Below are 17,765 nucleotides of genomic sequence, written 5' to 3' on the forward strand. Positions count from 1 at the left end.
ATAAATTTCTTTTGAAGTAACGCTAAATATAACAAAATTTTAGAGAGAATTTGTCGTTTGTTTCTTTGGAAAACTATTATGCAAAAATAGCTGTGGCTAGAAAAGAATATTCTTCCATTTAAAAAAAACTCAAAACAAACATAACTTCAGAAAATGATAATACAGATCGATACAGAATTAAATTCTGTTCTATTCAGTCACATCTAAATATGATATACGGATACTTGAACATTTCCAAACTTAGAGAACTTTAAAATTTTGGAGTATGTTCTTTTCTTCCCATTTTTGAATTCAATAAAGGAAGGATATAGGTTTTCTCTTTTATCTGTCCAAAATAGCAGAGTTACCGATTTATCGAAATGAAAGATTCAAATAAAAAAAAAACTATTTTATTTCGAAAACGGATAATTTGAGTGATTCAAAAAGATTTTTATTTAGCAGAATTAAGGCTGAATAGCTAAAAATTATCAGATCTATATCATTAAGAGGACAGAACTTTCAACACTTCTAATGTGCTTCTCCATTAACTTTGGTAATATTTTTTTACACCTTGATGCTTTAATATTCTCAAATGAAACACAACAACCAATAAATAAAGGTACAAATCAAGGGACAGAACTTTCAACACTTCTAATGTGCTTCTCCATTAACTTTGGTAATATTTTTTTACACCTTGATGCTTTAATATTCTCAAATGAAACACAACAACCAATAAATAAAGGTACAAATCAAGGGTACGTTAACGTAACTTTAACGTTAATTAAAAAAATGTGTACAACCAAAAAAAAACACACGGAAAATTCAGTGACTCCAATAATAATCCATGGTATAATTCAAGGTAGGTATCTTCTAATAATTCAGAATTAATTTCTGCTATTCCAAGTTAATTTATAAAACTCTAACTTAATCTACTAATTACTACTAATTACTAATCTAATAAATTCAACGTACCTTAAATTTCTAAAATTCTAGTAACTCCATTAGTTTTAATGGAATTAATGTACAATTAATACAGAACTAACGGCCCCTCGGACAATCTTTGTATAAGAGGCCCTTGCCAGCTTATTTATTTGACAATTAGTTTCCTTTTAAACCACCAAGACGTGTTTCCAAGTCTATTACCATCAAACTGAGCATTACGGATGGATTTTTTAAACGCTTGACACTGCTTTACAAGTGCATGCAACAAGTAACTATTGATTTTAGTCGTGACTTTTGTAATTTAAGAGTAAAGAGATGATTCCACTTGGATGATTTTAATTTACACAACGGCTTAGAATAGTTAAAACGAAGCAGAACCAGATAATTTGCTTAGTGAAATGGCAAGTAAAAGCCGCTTCTTTTGTTAGAAATGAAAATTTGTTATTTCGATAGCGTTGAAAAAACTAATCAATCTTTTGGGCCATTTGTCAACGAAAGCTCATTGTTAGACAGTTCATAAACATTTATTGTGTTTACAACTTGACCAAAATACTTTTGTGATTTTCCGAAACATTATTTATCATCAGGGTTCAACTTTGACAACGGTGACACGTAGAATGCATAATAAGGCGTAAGGAAGAATAGCTTTCCGGGTCATAAAGGAATATTACATTTTTTAGGGAAACTTGGGTCACGATGTGTTTTCCGAAAGTGTTGAAGGGGAATAATAATTAATATAAGTTGTGAGGTGTTGTATCATTTATTACAACTTGTCACCACATTATTAAACAGTTTCAAAGCTGGTTATGTACTGCATTTTCTATTGTACAAATTGTTTTAGTATCAACTTACATGAATGAATAACCTGTTGTTGCTGTTGTAATTTTGTTATCTTGTGACAGGCGTAACAATACATTGCGACTTGCTTTCAGGAAACACAAAAATCCTATTATGGCTTTTTCCGAACGAGCTTTTTATTTAATTAATTTAATAACTCAAATATACATTACCGCCAGTGGGTCTTTTAATTAATTTTTTTTTAATCTTGTAAGGTTCCTAATGAAAATTAATTCCACTTTTCTCATTCTGACTTCTTTTAAACTCAAACAAATTACATCGCTGATTTTTTTTATTTTGGTCTAATTATTGGTGTGATACGTTTCAAAACTAATTACAATTCTTTTATTTCAAGCGTTTGTGTTTCTTTTGATACCTCAACAACCTGTTGGGAACAAAAACATCATAATAGGAGTGCTAAGGTTTTGCACAGCGTGGTTTCGGAGCAAATAAATCAACGAAATCGGTAAACAACATTAACTGAAACAGAAGGTGGAAATCTATTTTTTTCGTTTAGTGGAAGCTCGGAATATGTGTTTACTATACGTTTTGTTCTGTTATTAAGCAGATAAAACGAACTTATTACGAAACAGTCGCAATAATCACCGTTTGATACAAAAAATGCAAAGCTTCTGAAAGCTCAGATAATAGCACAGCAAACTTTCAGTGTTTCGGAGCTTTGCACATAACAGTGATTACTTCTATCGAAATCGTTCCACACAATCACTAATCTGTTTACAAAACACTCCTGTCAATAATCTTTATGCTTTTTAATCTTTATTTGAACACAAAATAATTAATTGTAGCTTGGCCTTAAAGTATTTGCTTGGTTAAGTTTATTTTGCATCGGACTACGCTGTTATTTTTGCTTTTAGAATAACGAGCCCAATAATTTAATGTGGATTACGTAGGCATTACATTAGATAACAATGTAACTTTCTCAGTAAAACATTTCAAATATTAAGGAGCGAAAAGGCTAAAATTTTAACATGTTTTTCGAATGCTGAAGCCCAACTACTTTTCTATCTATAATCAAGTTTAACTCTTGTTTGCCGTGTGAATGCTAAATTGAATTTTGCACAAACGCATGTAACATCTAATCAAATATTGCTCTAACTTTGTAGAAGTGTTTAGTAGAAAACATCTTTTACTTTTCAATTTTAAAGTGAAAAAGAAGTAGTGAAAGCACGGATTAATAATTGCATTAGACGCAAATATTTTTCCGGGAATTATTAATGAGTTCGTGTTAAAGTTATATCATTAATCTTACGTTAAAATTACTTTGTTCGAGTTCAGCCTCTCAACAGTACCTAAATTCCTGCCTTTGTATAAAAACGTTTTTTCTCCCTGACGTCAGGGAATAAGAAAATAACGTAAGTGGGACAGTGTCTTTAAGTCACTGGAGTTTAGAGGTATTTTAGAGAATTTTCCATGATTCAATTCAAAGGAGAGTTACAAGGTTTGTTCCGTTTAAATTGGGTAGAAAGTAATGATACCTCCGAGACTCCAGACTGCTGAACAAGAGCATCAATACCTATCCTTGTTCCATCAAGCTCCTATAAAATTTTCATTCCGATATGTTCTCCTTAACGATTCTATTTTTATTTTATTGCGATATGAATCCCAGGAAAACATGAAGCCATTCAAGAAAATATAATACACAGTGCAGTTCTATTTTTGGGTTTGATACAAGAATTCTCGTGAGAATCGTAAAAGTTTTCCTAATCGACGTTTAAACGCTATCTCTAGGCTAGTTATGGGAACCAGAAACGTAAAAACCAAATTTTATCGGTCATAGGAGTGACTAAGACATTGTTGAACGCTGACTATGAGCACAATATGTTTTGATAGAATTCGGGCGAAATTACAGGATTAGATTACGGTGCAAATTTTGGTGGATACAATGCAAATGGAAATTTGGTTCCTCCATATTCAATACTAATCGTGTCAGTAGTTATCCGGCGAATGTGTTCAGATTTGCGAAAACAGAAGGAAATTGAAAAGGTATGCTTATGCAGGAAAGTAGTATTAAATAAAAGTAGTAACAATCAATCAATCAATGTCAGGAATTTGTTTTGAAAGTGGTTTTTCCAAATACAGTGATTTTTCATGAAAAATATCTAGTGCAGTTCTAGGATTTTCTAAATATAACATACGAAAAAAATAAATCGATTTTTCGTGTTTATTCTTACGTGTATTACCGAACATTTAATTTCATGCTCGACTATAATGCTGTACTTCTTACAGTCTTATTAAAAGATTATATTAATAACTCGTTAAAATGAACGTGACCGAAACATGACAGGCATTGTTTTTAAGAATTATCATTACTCATTATTAGAATCCTTCGGGGAATCCTTTTTTCCTCTTCATTTTGACAAAAATGTTACACGCATTTTTGCTTTTTTAATATTTCTAAGTACTATTACCGGTATAGTAGTGTACGTGTTTACACAAAGTTGATAAAAATTGCAATAAAAATTACAGTATTATTGAAAATTTGGTGTCCATTTTTTGAAGCCTCCTTTAAAGGGGCCAGACTAAAAATTTTAGAAAACTACAAAAAAACACATTTTTTACGACAATTAAGTTAAAATTCTTGAAAATATACATAGTACCTTCTTAAAAAAAAGGCCTCAAATTGAGCTAAATTTTGAACTAACTTTTCTAGTTTCTGACCCTAACAACTTACCACCACTTTTTATAACTTATCAATCTTATCATCATTTTCAATTTTCAAAGTTTCTTATTTTTAACCATTGGAGATCTAATTTCACGTCAGGTAATAACTTTATTTTAAGTCCTAATTTTTTATTTTTTTTTGTCTCTTTGAAAATCATTTCTTTAAAAGTTGAGAGAAAACGATAGCAGTGATAATATGCAAATTATGCGATGATCCCTAATACTGTTTCCTTAATCAACTAAAGTGGTTTTAATATAATTATCGTAAAATTAAGCCGATCAAATTAATATCATACTTACTGTAAAAATATTTTTACTTGAATTACTTTCTAAATACATACCTACAGTTCATGTAAATTTCCTTCACATCTTTTCTACAACTAAAACTTAAAAAAACGTGTTTCATTGCTTCAGTAATAATCAAAATGTTATTTACAGCAAATTTTATATAAAATATTGGCTATTTAAACATCTAATAAGAATAAAAAAAAATCGGATAACGTATACTTTTCTACTACGAGTAAAAAATTATCTTTAATTCTTGTGTTTGTTTTTCTATAAAATAGTGGAGATTCTTAGTTGTTTTGTATTATTCTTGAATTATACTATAACTTATAAGTCTTATATAACAGAAATTATTTTCTAGCCAGTTTATAAAAGCGTCATTAATTTAATCCGCAATTAAATGCGTGATTAACTGTCACGTGACCAAATTAACAGATTTGATTGATCCATTTGCGTTGTTAACTTTTAACAGCGCAATTAACTCTAATTGAGCTTTCTATAAACCCCGTTATTAACACTTCATTATGAAAAATTCAAAAACTGAACCATTTAATTAAAACAATAAAGTAAAAACATAATTTTATATAAGGCAGTGAAAAATAGAAAAAAAATAAATTAATCAAAAATGATTTCGAACAACAAATAAATCAACCGTCAAACAATACTTAAGGACCAAAGCGATTTCAAAAAGACAGCTCTTATTAGCACTTATTTAGAAAAATGCACAAAGCTTTTTTTAGGCAATTACTTCTCTTTGGCCTCAGATTTTTTTGCTGTTGTTGCTGTTTTGCTGGGTTTATCCTAGCCAAAAATTTCTCCTCAAGGATGTTATTTGCCTAAGAAACTTTATTCTTAGTACACACTGCAAAAAAGTCCACAGAAAAATGGAAAATAGGAACAAATCGCAACTACTTTTAGAAAAAAAATTAATATGTCTCTACAGAAGTCCAAAACAATAATAAGTTTATTAAAGATTATAGTTTTAGACAAATAATAATACTTAATAAATGCTAGAATCTTTAAACATACAAAAATATTCTCAAAAAAAAACTAACTAACAAGTCACTCTCCTCCTCACTGTTACTATCGTCATTAATTATAATTTAAGGATAAATTCTATTAGATAAAAAGCTGCTGTCAATATATATCACATGTTTTATACAGTTTTTCGACAATATGTGGTTAACATTTTCTGTTTTTTTCGTGTATACGTAATATTATAATAACAGAGGAACTTAAATAAGGGGTATTATTTGCTTTTCGAATGTTATACTTTAATTGACTCTAGACCATTTAGTTTAATAATAATAATAATAATAAACGCAAAACTTAGTGACCTTTTACTTTCGCAAAAAAATCAACAATGTAATTTTTTTCAAAGTCAGTATGTTATCATTAATGTTTTTCTGGTACACTCAGATTGTTTTGTAAAATAAATTAAATAGTTTCGTTCTTTTCGAACTACTTGTGGGGATTTTATTAATTTAAAAATGATGGTAGGAGAACAATAAATTATAAAACACTTCTGACGATCAGCGTATTTTTGAACCATTCCCTAATATTATTATATTCGTATCTTGGTGGTAATCTGCGGAAGAATCTTAGACATTTTTATCCGAGATTGCTAGACACCCTAGGACCCGGTCGTGTGTAGAAACAAAGTGATTACTTTAAGAGTCATTGGATAGGGGACTTGATCACTCATTGAAACGACCATTTGCGGGTTTTGCAGACGTCACCACCAGGGCCACCACCCGAAATTCCGTAAGTATTCCCTTCCCGACGACTCCAATGCCCGCAAACGGCACTTCCACTTCGACAAAACCGACGCGTCTGGAAGTAACAAGGGGCGTCGGGTCTCCACTCAGCCTGAAGATCTGCCCCTGATTGCGGCCGATCGGGACCAACTGGACAGCCATCGATCCGACGATGCTCGCGGCCTCAGAAGACACAAGACTTCACGACCAAGCAATGCATCGATGGTCCACATCGGCCGGAAGGAGGGCGGCGATCTGCATCCCTCCCTCAAGAAGATGTACGATCACAGCCCCCATGCCGTAAGATGATGCCATGCCGTAAATCTCACTCGTCGAATAAATTTCACTTTTTATAAACAGATATTTGTCGAGCTGGATGAGCTGTTCTCGACCAACGAGGAGCGAGAGTGGAAGGAAACCGCCCGCTGGATCAAATACGAGGAGGATGTGGAGGAAGGTGTTGACAGATGGGGAAAGCCACATGTTGCGTCGTTGAGCTTTCACTCGTTGCTGAATCTGAGGAAGTGTCTTGAGGATGGACTTGTTATTCTGGATATGGAGGAGCGGGATTTGCCCGCGATCGCCTACAGAATTTCCGAAGAGTTGTATAAAGAAGATTTGATCAGGGAGGACGACAAGGCTAAAATTATGAGGGCTTTGCTGTTGAGGCACAGACATGTTAACGACCATCACGAGAGAGGGTTTAAGTTTACAAGGAAACACAGTTATGCGTCTTTACAGGTAAGAGTGTTTTTCAGTCGCTCTAATTATTTCAGTGCGTTTAAAAATGGTTTAAGCAAACTGTCGTATTTGTACCGTGAACAAGATTATTTTTAGCATAACTTATTTAGTCGATTATTACTTTAGTAAGGTATATTTAGCCTCGTTAATACAGAAAATGTGTTCTATTAAAATAATATTTGCTTCATCACGAACAAAATGTAATAACTGGAAGGCAAATTATAAATAAAGTGTATCTATTGATTCTCGAGGAAATACTATTTCTGTCATCCGTTAAAGCACAAGAATAGAATTTTGCGTATAAATAAAGAAATCACTCAGATTATATCCTCATATAATCTATCAATTTTGTATTTAATCTCGTACGAGAGGAAACGTGTTTTTTAATATCTAATAAACGAAAAATTGAGAACTAATACAAAAACTCACTTGAACGCTCGAAAAATGCGAAGTATTTACACGTTCACTTGAGAAAACATAGTTAAATACTCGAAAAAATGAATAAACAACACTATTTTCGAATTTTCGAGCGAGCTTTTGGCTTGTAAAATTTCGCACAACTTTAGATTTAATGAAAAAAGTTATAAAAGATGCTTGAAATTTGCCATTTTCGGCCCAATTTAGTGATTTTTCAGATCTGATTTAGTGATATTTTGGGAGGATTTGTCTCCGAAACAACGTAATAAACACTTGAAGAGTGCAAAAATGCACCATTTCCAAACGAATTTTTTTCCTTTTTCTGCCTTATTTTGTACGAAAGTGTTTGATATTTTGTTATCTTTTTATTTGAGACGAAATTTTTCGCAACAATTTTTTGAGTGAAAAACATGCTAAACAATGCATGAAAACCTCAAAATAATGTTATTTTCAGTTCTTTGTCAAACTGGTTTAAAGAAATTTTTGGCAGCATTTATTTCAAAAAGGTGCATAAACCCTTCAAAAATGCACCATTTGTAAACGAATTTTCCATTTTTGTTGAATTTTTTTGCAATAATACGTTTCCATATGAGGAAACAAATTTACTAAATACTCGAAAAAAGAATAAACAACACTAATTTAATAAAAAACATCTAAAAAAAAATCTTAAAATTTTCGAAATAATGCCATCTTCGACTGAATCTAGTGATTTTTCAGGCTCGTTTAAAGAGATTTTGGAAGCATTTATGTCGAAAACGTGCATGAACGCTCGAAAAATATTGATATTTGTATTATTTAGAAACGAATATTTGTTTTTTGGCGTGATTTTGACGAAATTTTTGAACTTTATTGATTAGAAAGCGCTCAAAAAAGGTATAAAATACACTGTTTTTGACAAATTTAGTAATCTTTCGACTTATTTGTGAGGAAATTTTGCGCAACTGTTTCTGAGTAAAAAATGTGCAGAAAACACTTGAAAATTTCAAAATGTGAATTTACTGATTTATCAGTCTGGTTTAATGAAATGTTTTTCTTCAAAAAGTAATCAGCGCTCGAAAATGTCAAAAAATTTTATTCTTTCTGACCTATTTTGGAATTCTTTTTCCAAATAATTGCGATTCTAGCTGAGACAACTTTTTTAATTTTACTTTCTGCACATTTGGTAATCTTTCGAACTATTTTTATCACAAAATAACTGCTTGCCATTTTCAACCCAATTTAGCAATTTTTTGGTCTGACTTAGCAAAACTTCGCAAAAATTTTGTAGATTAAAAAAATATTTATTTGTGTGAACGTAACGTAACGTATAACGAAAAATTATCATTTGAGGTATTGTAGTTGGTTTCATAAAATTAAAAAAAAAAGATCCTTAAAAGTACGAACCCATGCAAGAAATTAATTGAAAATTATTATTTTTATCTGAGTTTTTATCTAAATACTTTATCTAAATACTAAACACATTGTTAAACTAAAAACTCATTTTTCTCGTGTAATTTGCGCAAACTATTTTAACTAATTTTATTATGTTTGTGACCGAAAAACTCATATACATATTTCGTAAAAAAACAGTGAAGTCCGCGATAAATAATAAAGTTTCCGTTTTGCTCCAACACGTTTGATCCAGTTTAATTAAAACAAATCGCACTGTTAGTGAAATTTCGATAATAAAATCGTATCGTAACATTTCAGTTATTACTTTATTTCGTAATGAAATGCACAAAAACCGCTTGAACCTTTGAAGGCGGATTGTGCAAATACCGAATTTAAATGTAACAAAGGCAGCGAAATAGCTGCTGGATCGCAAGTGAAGACGTACACATACTTTTGCAAGTATTTATCTTGAAGAAAATATCGAGGCAAAAGTGCTTCCGTGTATCAAATCAGATGCCCCACAAAGGAATCTTTTGTGTTGATTTTTAATCAAAAAGTAACTGACTTTGCAGTTCACTGTCTTAACTTTTATGTTTTCTTGGGCTCGAATGTTATTTAATTAAATTGAGCTTTTTGTCCGCTTCAACTTTGTCACAAAATGTAGTTTACTGCCAACAAAAGGTCAGTTCCGGTGATTACAACTCGTTGTGAAATTGTGGATTAAAGAGTTGCTCGATAAACTGTATTAAAATGGATCTATTTTGAATCTGATGAATTATTCAGTCTTCTGGAATCCTGAAAGGAAGCAGTAATAACTACGCTGTAGTTTTTAATGACAATGTGTGTATGCGCGTGTGATTGTTTTCCAAAAGCTGGTTTTTCTTTTTCAAATTGCAATCATCCAGCTATGCAAGCAATTCTTATTTTGTTGCAATCAAACGCCCGGCTTTGTGCAAGGCAAATAAAGGACGGACAGTGGGAGTTATCCTTTAATTAGCGCTGTGATGTCAAGGGGTGTATGTGACATTTATTTTCACATACTGCACCAATGCAACCGAAGCTCGTCTATTTCTGTGTTTTAAAGCACTAACTAATGAGATGACTTGACACAGAAAGCTGCAAAAAATTTCGGAGACTAATATAAAGACCGTACGTTTATGGGAATTCAAAGAAAATTATTCTTTCAGTTCCACAGATTGCCCGTGGGCATGAAATATGTCGCCACAAAGTTCTGGAGAAAAATTTATGTCACATAAAAGAGATTTCATAAAATTCGGTCTTACGCCAGTCGCACAATGTTTCTTATATTTATTTATACATAATAAGTGACCATTTTTTTGTATATTTGGTCACCCGATAAGAAATTTCTCGCAGTCAGTGACTTCATTTGTGTTCCAAAACGGAAAGATTACAAAATCGATTTTATCGCGAGTTATCCGATTACGACAAAGTAAGTCATTTAAAAAAGAAGGGCTGTCTTGCATGTTTAGACTTGTTAAACGAAGCTATGCGACTGAATGAATTCACGAGTTAAAACCCTGCCTACCTGTTTAGGGCGCAAGCTCTTACCTGTTATACAATATGCAGTCAAACAATGACAGTGGGAACAGTTATTTAGAAATAAATCAAATCACATAGAAATTGGTTTAATGACTTTTTGTGTTTATGGTTTTAACTTTTATAGTTTCCTCCTACTAAGATCTCAAAAATTATTTTTCTTACGTAGGTATTACTTTGAAATTTTTCTTGGTCCCCTAATAAGTGAAACATAATTTAACTCTTTTAATTTCAAGTATGTTCCCAGCTTTCATCACGTCACGTTTGTAAATAATGTCAATAAAAATTGCAAAGGTTTTAATTAATGTCTACAAAAAATATTTTTTTGAAGTTTTTGCAATTTATTTCTATGTGATTTTCATTTTTCTAATGTGTTTACAAACAATGAAACAACTTTAGCAGTAAATTAATTAGCAATAACAACGCTCAAAAATTATTTTTTTTTACAAAATTTGCTTTTATTTTACTTTTAAGGAACTAACAAAAGACAAACGTTTAAAAAAAGTTATAGAAATAAAAATATCGTAATTTCATGAGTGATAAAATGATAAACAAACAATTTATTTCACAAAAATGTGATGTGATATGACAAAAATTTTATCAAATTCGGGGCCAAAACGTATCAAATTTTACTAAAATTATTCAAAGGACAAAACTTGGGTTAAGTGGTATAACAGATTTATTTGAATGCTTTATTACAGTAAGTGAAAAAATAATCAAAGGGATAATTATTATCGTACTCACTACACTTGTGTTCAATTAAAAATTAAATTAGACATATGCCGTACTTTTTTGATATCTATTTCTGTTGTCTGTAAAATTAATCAATTAAATATTAATGTTTGTGTAATTTATTATTAAAGATTCTGCTCTAAAATACATTATGATAACAAAGTTATTGACAGTGGTGATTGTTTTTTTAGTTTTTTTTTGTACATATGTATAGATCTCATATTAAGTGATTTTATCCTCATTATTGAAAAAATATATTAATAATTGTATTGCTTCCGATTTTCATCTAACGCATTATTATTAGAGGAGAAGGGGCTTTTCTTTCTTGTTTAGACTTGTTAGAGCGAACCCATATAAAAATTAAATCACCACGTCTTCCTAACCCAGTACTATTTGGTAGGTTCTCGGGCCACCCAGTTTATTACTTCTTGCCCAGTGTGTATGTGAGTTTACAGTCAGTTCAAAAGTGAAAATGTTTTTGTTAAGATTGTTACGCTCATCATCAAGTCAACGAATCGATGTTGAAAATGGTTTACCACCAATAAAAGTAACTGTTTTATTAACTTTATTGCATGAAATTATTGCTGACTTTAATTAGTGACCTGACCTGACCTGGCCAAAGCTATGTATAACCGAGCGGTTTTTTGCGCATGGATTGAAATGGATTATCAAAGGTGTATATTTGTTTTGTATTATGCGAACTCAGCAATGAGTGTGATCAAATTTTAGTAGTGAACCCGAGGCAAAACCACTTGTTATGGATTAGAGAATTCGTGGAAATTCATGTGTTGCAATTTTGGTTCGCATTTCAACAAACAAACAAACAAAATTTCAGTCAAGTACATATTACAATTTTTTCTGAAATGTTGGAAAAATGAAAATACGACAGTTTGCCGAGAGTGTCCACCTGGGGCCATTGTTGATAAGGGTAATGCTTGCAGTCTTTATGGCTGGAGGATGGCGTGAGCTACGATGCTGTGATGATGGCCCGCTGCTCCGTGTGTTCTTCACAGGGACAGCTGTGTCTTCCGCACGCTATGACTCGCGGTCCTTCTTACCCACACGTAATGTCCACGTGTGTCTCTTTTTTCCAACTTGAATGTGTTTTTTATATTTTTATTTTGACACAAAATTTTGTTATTTTTTTAATTATTATTATTATTATTATTATTTATCGCTGGTTGTTTTGCTCTAATACCTTTTCGCTTTTGCTGTTTTTAAAGCCGGTTGTTGGCAATGATTAGTTTTGAATTATTTCGTGTGGTTATGACGAACCCTGCATGCAGCTTCCGAATTCTAAAATTTGTTACCAAAACACGTTCGTTATGCTGGATGTGATACATTTTTTATGCTAGTTCCTTTAGTAACGTTAACTCGTCGGCACAAAATTAGGTAAATAGATGCACCTACGGATAGTGTAAACAGTTTCAAATATTGCTGATATGTCGGCGAAATTGATAAACGGAATGCTATTATTTGAATTGAGATAATTGAACTGAGTAGAGAATTTAAATGGATCTGTGTGCACATTTATTATTAGGCATTTGATATTTAAAAACGAATACGATTGAAATTATCAACCATTATTTAATAATGTAATAATGAGAAACAGATTTTTTTTCAATTTTTTAACTTGCAAAATATCAAATATCGATTCTAACTGAAACGAATTTAGTGTTTACGTATTGCGAGTATTTACCGTGGATTACAACACAACCGATTTGCATTATTTGTAAATGGAAAATCGCAATGTATTTAAAACAAATGTGTATTGCAAATTGTGTTATTTATTTTTATTTATGCTCTTTTAGAGTGGATTTTGATCCTATTTGAAATCCATTAGTATAACAATTATTAGATGAAAAAACAGGTAAAGTGAAGAACGAATTCATAAGTGTTTCTTTGAGATAAATCTTTATAAATCTTCGTGTTAAATTATCTGCATATAATTGATTTATAAAGCGCCCAAGAAAAAGTAAATAAGTACTCGTAAATAATTTTTTGCAAAAAACCTTTATGACCAGTTTAACAAGCTCCTTGACTGGGAACAACTTATTTTTTCTTAGTATCTCCCTGATAAAAGAAAAAGTAAAAAAGTAAACCTGCGTTTGTTATTTAATAATACTTAATTTTTTCTCTGCCTATGAATTTTTTCAAAATTTTTATAATTCTTATTTTAAAATTTTATTGTGGTTTTAAATATGAGCTGCAAAATGTGAACTACATAATAATAATTTTTTTTGAGCTAGCGCCAATTTTTTTTCACGTAGTTTTAGCAACAACAACATGAATACTCGTAAATTAAGTAAAAAATCTGCAAAAATTCACATGCACAGATAAAAAAAGTATTTAACATAATAGTAAATGCACAGATTTCTGTATGCAGAAAGTATACTGTTAGGAGAATCATCCTCTATAACAGTGGTCTTCAAACTTTTTACGAGTGTAGAATCCTACAGTTTAAATTAAATTTTCTTACTAATGTTATCTGTGCTTAATAAAGCTGTTTTACAACTGTTGATTTACTCTGATATGCAAATTCTTTTTCTTTTAATGGCAATCATGATCTTCTAAATTTAAATTCTTAAATTTCGAAACGAAGTACGTCCATAATTCTTTGGACAAACATTTGTATTTTCTACGGATTTTCATTCATGTTATCTTTTAATAAAATTACCTATATTATTTAGCACATTTCTTAATTATTTGGACGTAAGTTTTTTGTGAGACTTAATTTTTTCAAACCAAGACTTATTCATACAATTAAACGTAACGGAATAACGGTTGAAATTAAATCATACATTTCCCAAAGTTTTTCCGAGTTTTTTTACTTTAAATTAAATTTGATACCTAACTTGAATTTTAATTTGTAAAGAAACTGTACTAATTCAAATTGTACCCGTGAAAATGTATAGAGAAAAAGCTCAAACACGCTAGCTTTAGCGCTAAACTCGTAAAAGTTTCGAACGGAATGTATTGTATTGGTGGTGATGCCAATTTCTTGTAGCTTTATTATGTTTTAAAAGTAGCATTTATAAAATACATTTGCATTGAATAACTTCATTTTCAATTTGCACTAATATTTTTACCTACTCGTAACCAGATAGAAGTGCTTGATTTTACTCCCCCCACCCTTATTTTCACGCAATTTTCACTTTGTATTTTCCCATTTAGAACCTGCACGACGCCGAAAAGAAAAAAGTCAGCATTTCGAGCGACGCTTACAAAAACGGCGGTGCTCCAGACGCCAACACCCGGCTGATGGGCCCCGACCAAACCGTCATCGACATAAAAGAAGAAACATATTCGGCAAGCTCAGAAGACGTCCGCCGTGCCCGCAACGACGCCATCCTCAAACGCATTCCTCCAGGTGCCCAAAGCTCCAGCATCCTGGTCGGAGAAGTGGACTTCCTGGAGCAACCGGCCATCGCATTCATGCGCCTCGCCGAAGGCGTCATGATCCCCTCCCTCATCGAAGTAAACATCCCGGTGCGCTTCATTTTCATCCTCCTAGGTCCCAAGAAAGCCAATTTGGACTACCATGAAGTTGGCCGTTCGATTTCCACACTTATGGCCAACCAGCAGTTCCATAACATTGCCTACGGTGCCAGCAACCGCAAGGCGTTGCTTTCGGCTATTAACGAGTTCCTGGACGACAGCATCGTGCTGCCACCTGGTGATTGGGAGCGCCAGGCGCTGCTCCCCATCGAGGAGATCAAGGCAAAGAGCGAGCTGATTAAGCGGCGGAAGGAGAACGCGTTGAAATCGGCCGAGGAGGCACAAGGGGTTACTAAAGCGCTGCTGGCGGCTGAGGAGGAGAAAAAGCCCCCGTACTCCAACCCCTTGGAGCGGACCCGGCGCCCCTTCGGGGGGCTCATCAACGATTTAAAACGCCGGTATCCATACTTCAAAAGCGACGTCACCGACGGTATAAACGCCCAGTGTTTCGCTGCGGCGATTTTCATGTATTTCGCGGCGGTTTCGGGGGCGATAGCCTTCGGGGGGCTCCTGGGGGCCAAAACCAACGGCTTCATCGGAATTTCCGAAACCCTGCTCTCGACCTCAGCCGCAGGAGTGATTTTCGCGATCTTGTCAGGACAGCCGTTGGTGATAGTCGGAAGTACGGGCCCTTTGCTCTTGTTCGACGAGAGTTTGTACGAGTTTTGCAAAGCCAACGATTTCGAAGATTTGTTTTTGACCACGCGGGTGTACATCGGGCTTTGGTTGGGCGTGATTGGACTTGTGGTGGCGTGCTTGGAAGGCAGCGTTCTCGTTAAGTTGTTCACGCGCTTCACTGAGGATATTTTCTCGGCGCTTATCGTTTTACTTTACATAATTGAGAGTGTTATGAAATTGTTTTTCCTCTACGATCGGCATCCACTTCTTGCCGATTATTGCGAGTCGGGGGATGCCATTAATAAGTCATATCTTGAGGATTTTTCGGACGGGCATTATTTATCAAATGATGGGAACAATGCAAGTAATGATTCCTATCAGGCGATGGGGCATGTGGTGAGGAGGCTGCCAACACACGATATGCTGGGGCCGATCAATCAACCCAATACGGCCCTGTTTTGCACCATTTTGGCGCTGGGGACCTTTGCTATCGCGTATTATCTCAAGTTGTTCCGGAACAGCCAGTTTTTAGGAAGAAGTGTAAGTAGGGTAAAACTGCATACATCTGCATGGTGATTTTTTATTTGCACAGAAAGCCAGTTTTTTAGGTTTATCATGAGCTTCCTTACACAGAGTCCTTCAAAAATATGAAAGGACAATAACTTGGATGCATTTTTAATTATTGTTAAATTACTAACAATAATGGTGCGAGTATAATATGTTTATTCTTGAAATTTTTCACGAGAATTAGTATTTTTTCAACTTTTTGAATACGCACTAGGATCAGGAATGAATTAATGATTAAATAAACAATTTGTTTTCTTTAATAATTATCTCACTCTTAAAAAATGCATCAAAATTTGTAATTTGTAAGATATACACACCTGCCTATAATTATTGTGATTTTCTAATGTTTTATTAACTAACTAATATGTACTGAAAGAATAGTAGTTGGTACTAACGCGTACCAGTTTTTTCCACCCAGCTCAGGTAAGTCTGAAGAAAAAAAAAGAGTGACACAATCACATAATACATTTAGGGTCAAGTCAAATGTTACCCTGAATAATACTATTTAATTATAAAGCCTACTAAATAGAGGATTACGTAGAACTAAATACTAGGAAGCTAAATGAGATACAAAATAATTCGATTTTCTACCTAAAAGTTTGTTCGGTGGGAATGAGCGCGCTTCGAGCGTTAGGCCGTCTCGGTTTCAATTAGTATTAAATTAATTTAAATTCAACTAATTCACTCAAGTGTGGAAAAAAGGAGGAACATAAAAAAATCTTAAAAAATTTTTATTTGCGATCCGTCATATTTTTCAAAACACTATTTATACGGTTAAGAATTCAAGAAAAATAAGAAAAATGTTAAAATTCCATCAAAATGATCTGCGACATTTTATCTCGGTCTTTAACGGTCTAGAGAAGAAAATAATTTATATGTCTACAACTTCAATTTTTGCATTTCAACCAGTGTTTCTTTTGAAAATTGTTTTCAATTACATAAGTGTATATACAAGGTTTCAAAATTCGTTGTCAATCATTTTTCAAAAAAATCCTCGGAACAGGTCGATTTTATTTTTAAAAATACTACATTTTGACACCACTGTAACATTTGTGACTTCATTGGGTTTAAGTAATGACGTGATATTTAATTTTTTTAAACGGCAACCGAGATTTTTGTTTACTGTTTTCTAATAAAGATACAAAACTGAAAAAATAAATTAAAACCATATTAAAAAAGAAGAAAATTAAGTAAAACAGTTAAAAAGCTTATTGATAATTACACATAAAAGGCTTTATCTTTTTAATTTGGCTTTTATTTTATAAAGTACGACTGTTTTTTTGCTTTTTTAAAAAATTATAATAATAAAAATATGAATTTTATGCGATACTTTAAATTCACTCTGTATATATTTTTGGTTATCTTTCCAATGATTGAGAAAAACCATCTTGTCACTTAAAATTACCTAAAAAATGTGTGTACGTAGGGATTTTTTATACAGATTTTTCGATGAAGTTCTAAGTATTGCTGACATTATTATTGTATAGTTTTAACATTTTTTATTGAAAAAACACATTTTTTTAAACTTTATGAATCCTACTTTATAAATGTTTCTTTTTTAATGAAATGCTCAACGAAAAATACGGTTTTAAAAAGTTAATTCAAATATTCCGTCCACATCATGAAAGTAACAACGTAACAAGTATACCTAATTTACAATTAAATTAGTTTTCTCGGAAATTTTAGCTTTAATTGTCCCGAAGCAATTAAAACAGAGTTATTGCAAAAACCGAGTACAAGGCAAGGGTCATAAAAGTTTATTAGGTCATAATTTTAATGTAA

General features: G+C 32.5%; 1 protein-coding gene across 4 annotated transcripts in view; it reads left to right on the top strand.

Annotated features, from left to right (window-relative positions):
- The window catches only part of Ae2 (Anion exchanger 2), a 51,230-nt gene that overhangs the window by 16,125 nt on the left and 17,340 nt on the right, over positions 1–17,765 (top strand). For 3 of the 4 annotated variants that reach the window (XM_015977604.2, XM_015977601.2, XM_015977603.2), the window contains 4 exons: positions 6,458–6,782; positions 6,843–7,223; positions 12,242–12,364; positions 14,475–15,956. In XM_015977604.2, coding sequence (XP_015833090.1) covers positions 6,458–6,782; positions 6,843–7,223; positions 12,242–12,364; positions 14,475–15,956 — 2,311 coding nt within the window. The remainder of the gene's footprint in view (positions 1–6,457; positions 6,783–6,842; positions 7,224–12,241; positions 12,365–14,474; positions 15,957–17,765) is intronic. The other variant, XM_015977605.2, reaches the window with a different exon arrangement.

The sequence above is a fragment of the Tribolium castaneum genome, chromosome 1 (assembly GCF_031307605.1).
Source record: "Tribolium castaneum strain GA2 chromosome 1, icTriCast1.1, whole genome shotgun sequence".
Lineage (NCBI taxonomy): Eukaryota > Metazoa > Arthropoda > Insecta > Coleoptera > Tenebrionidae > Tribolium > Tribolium castaneum.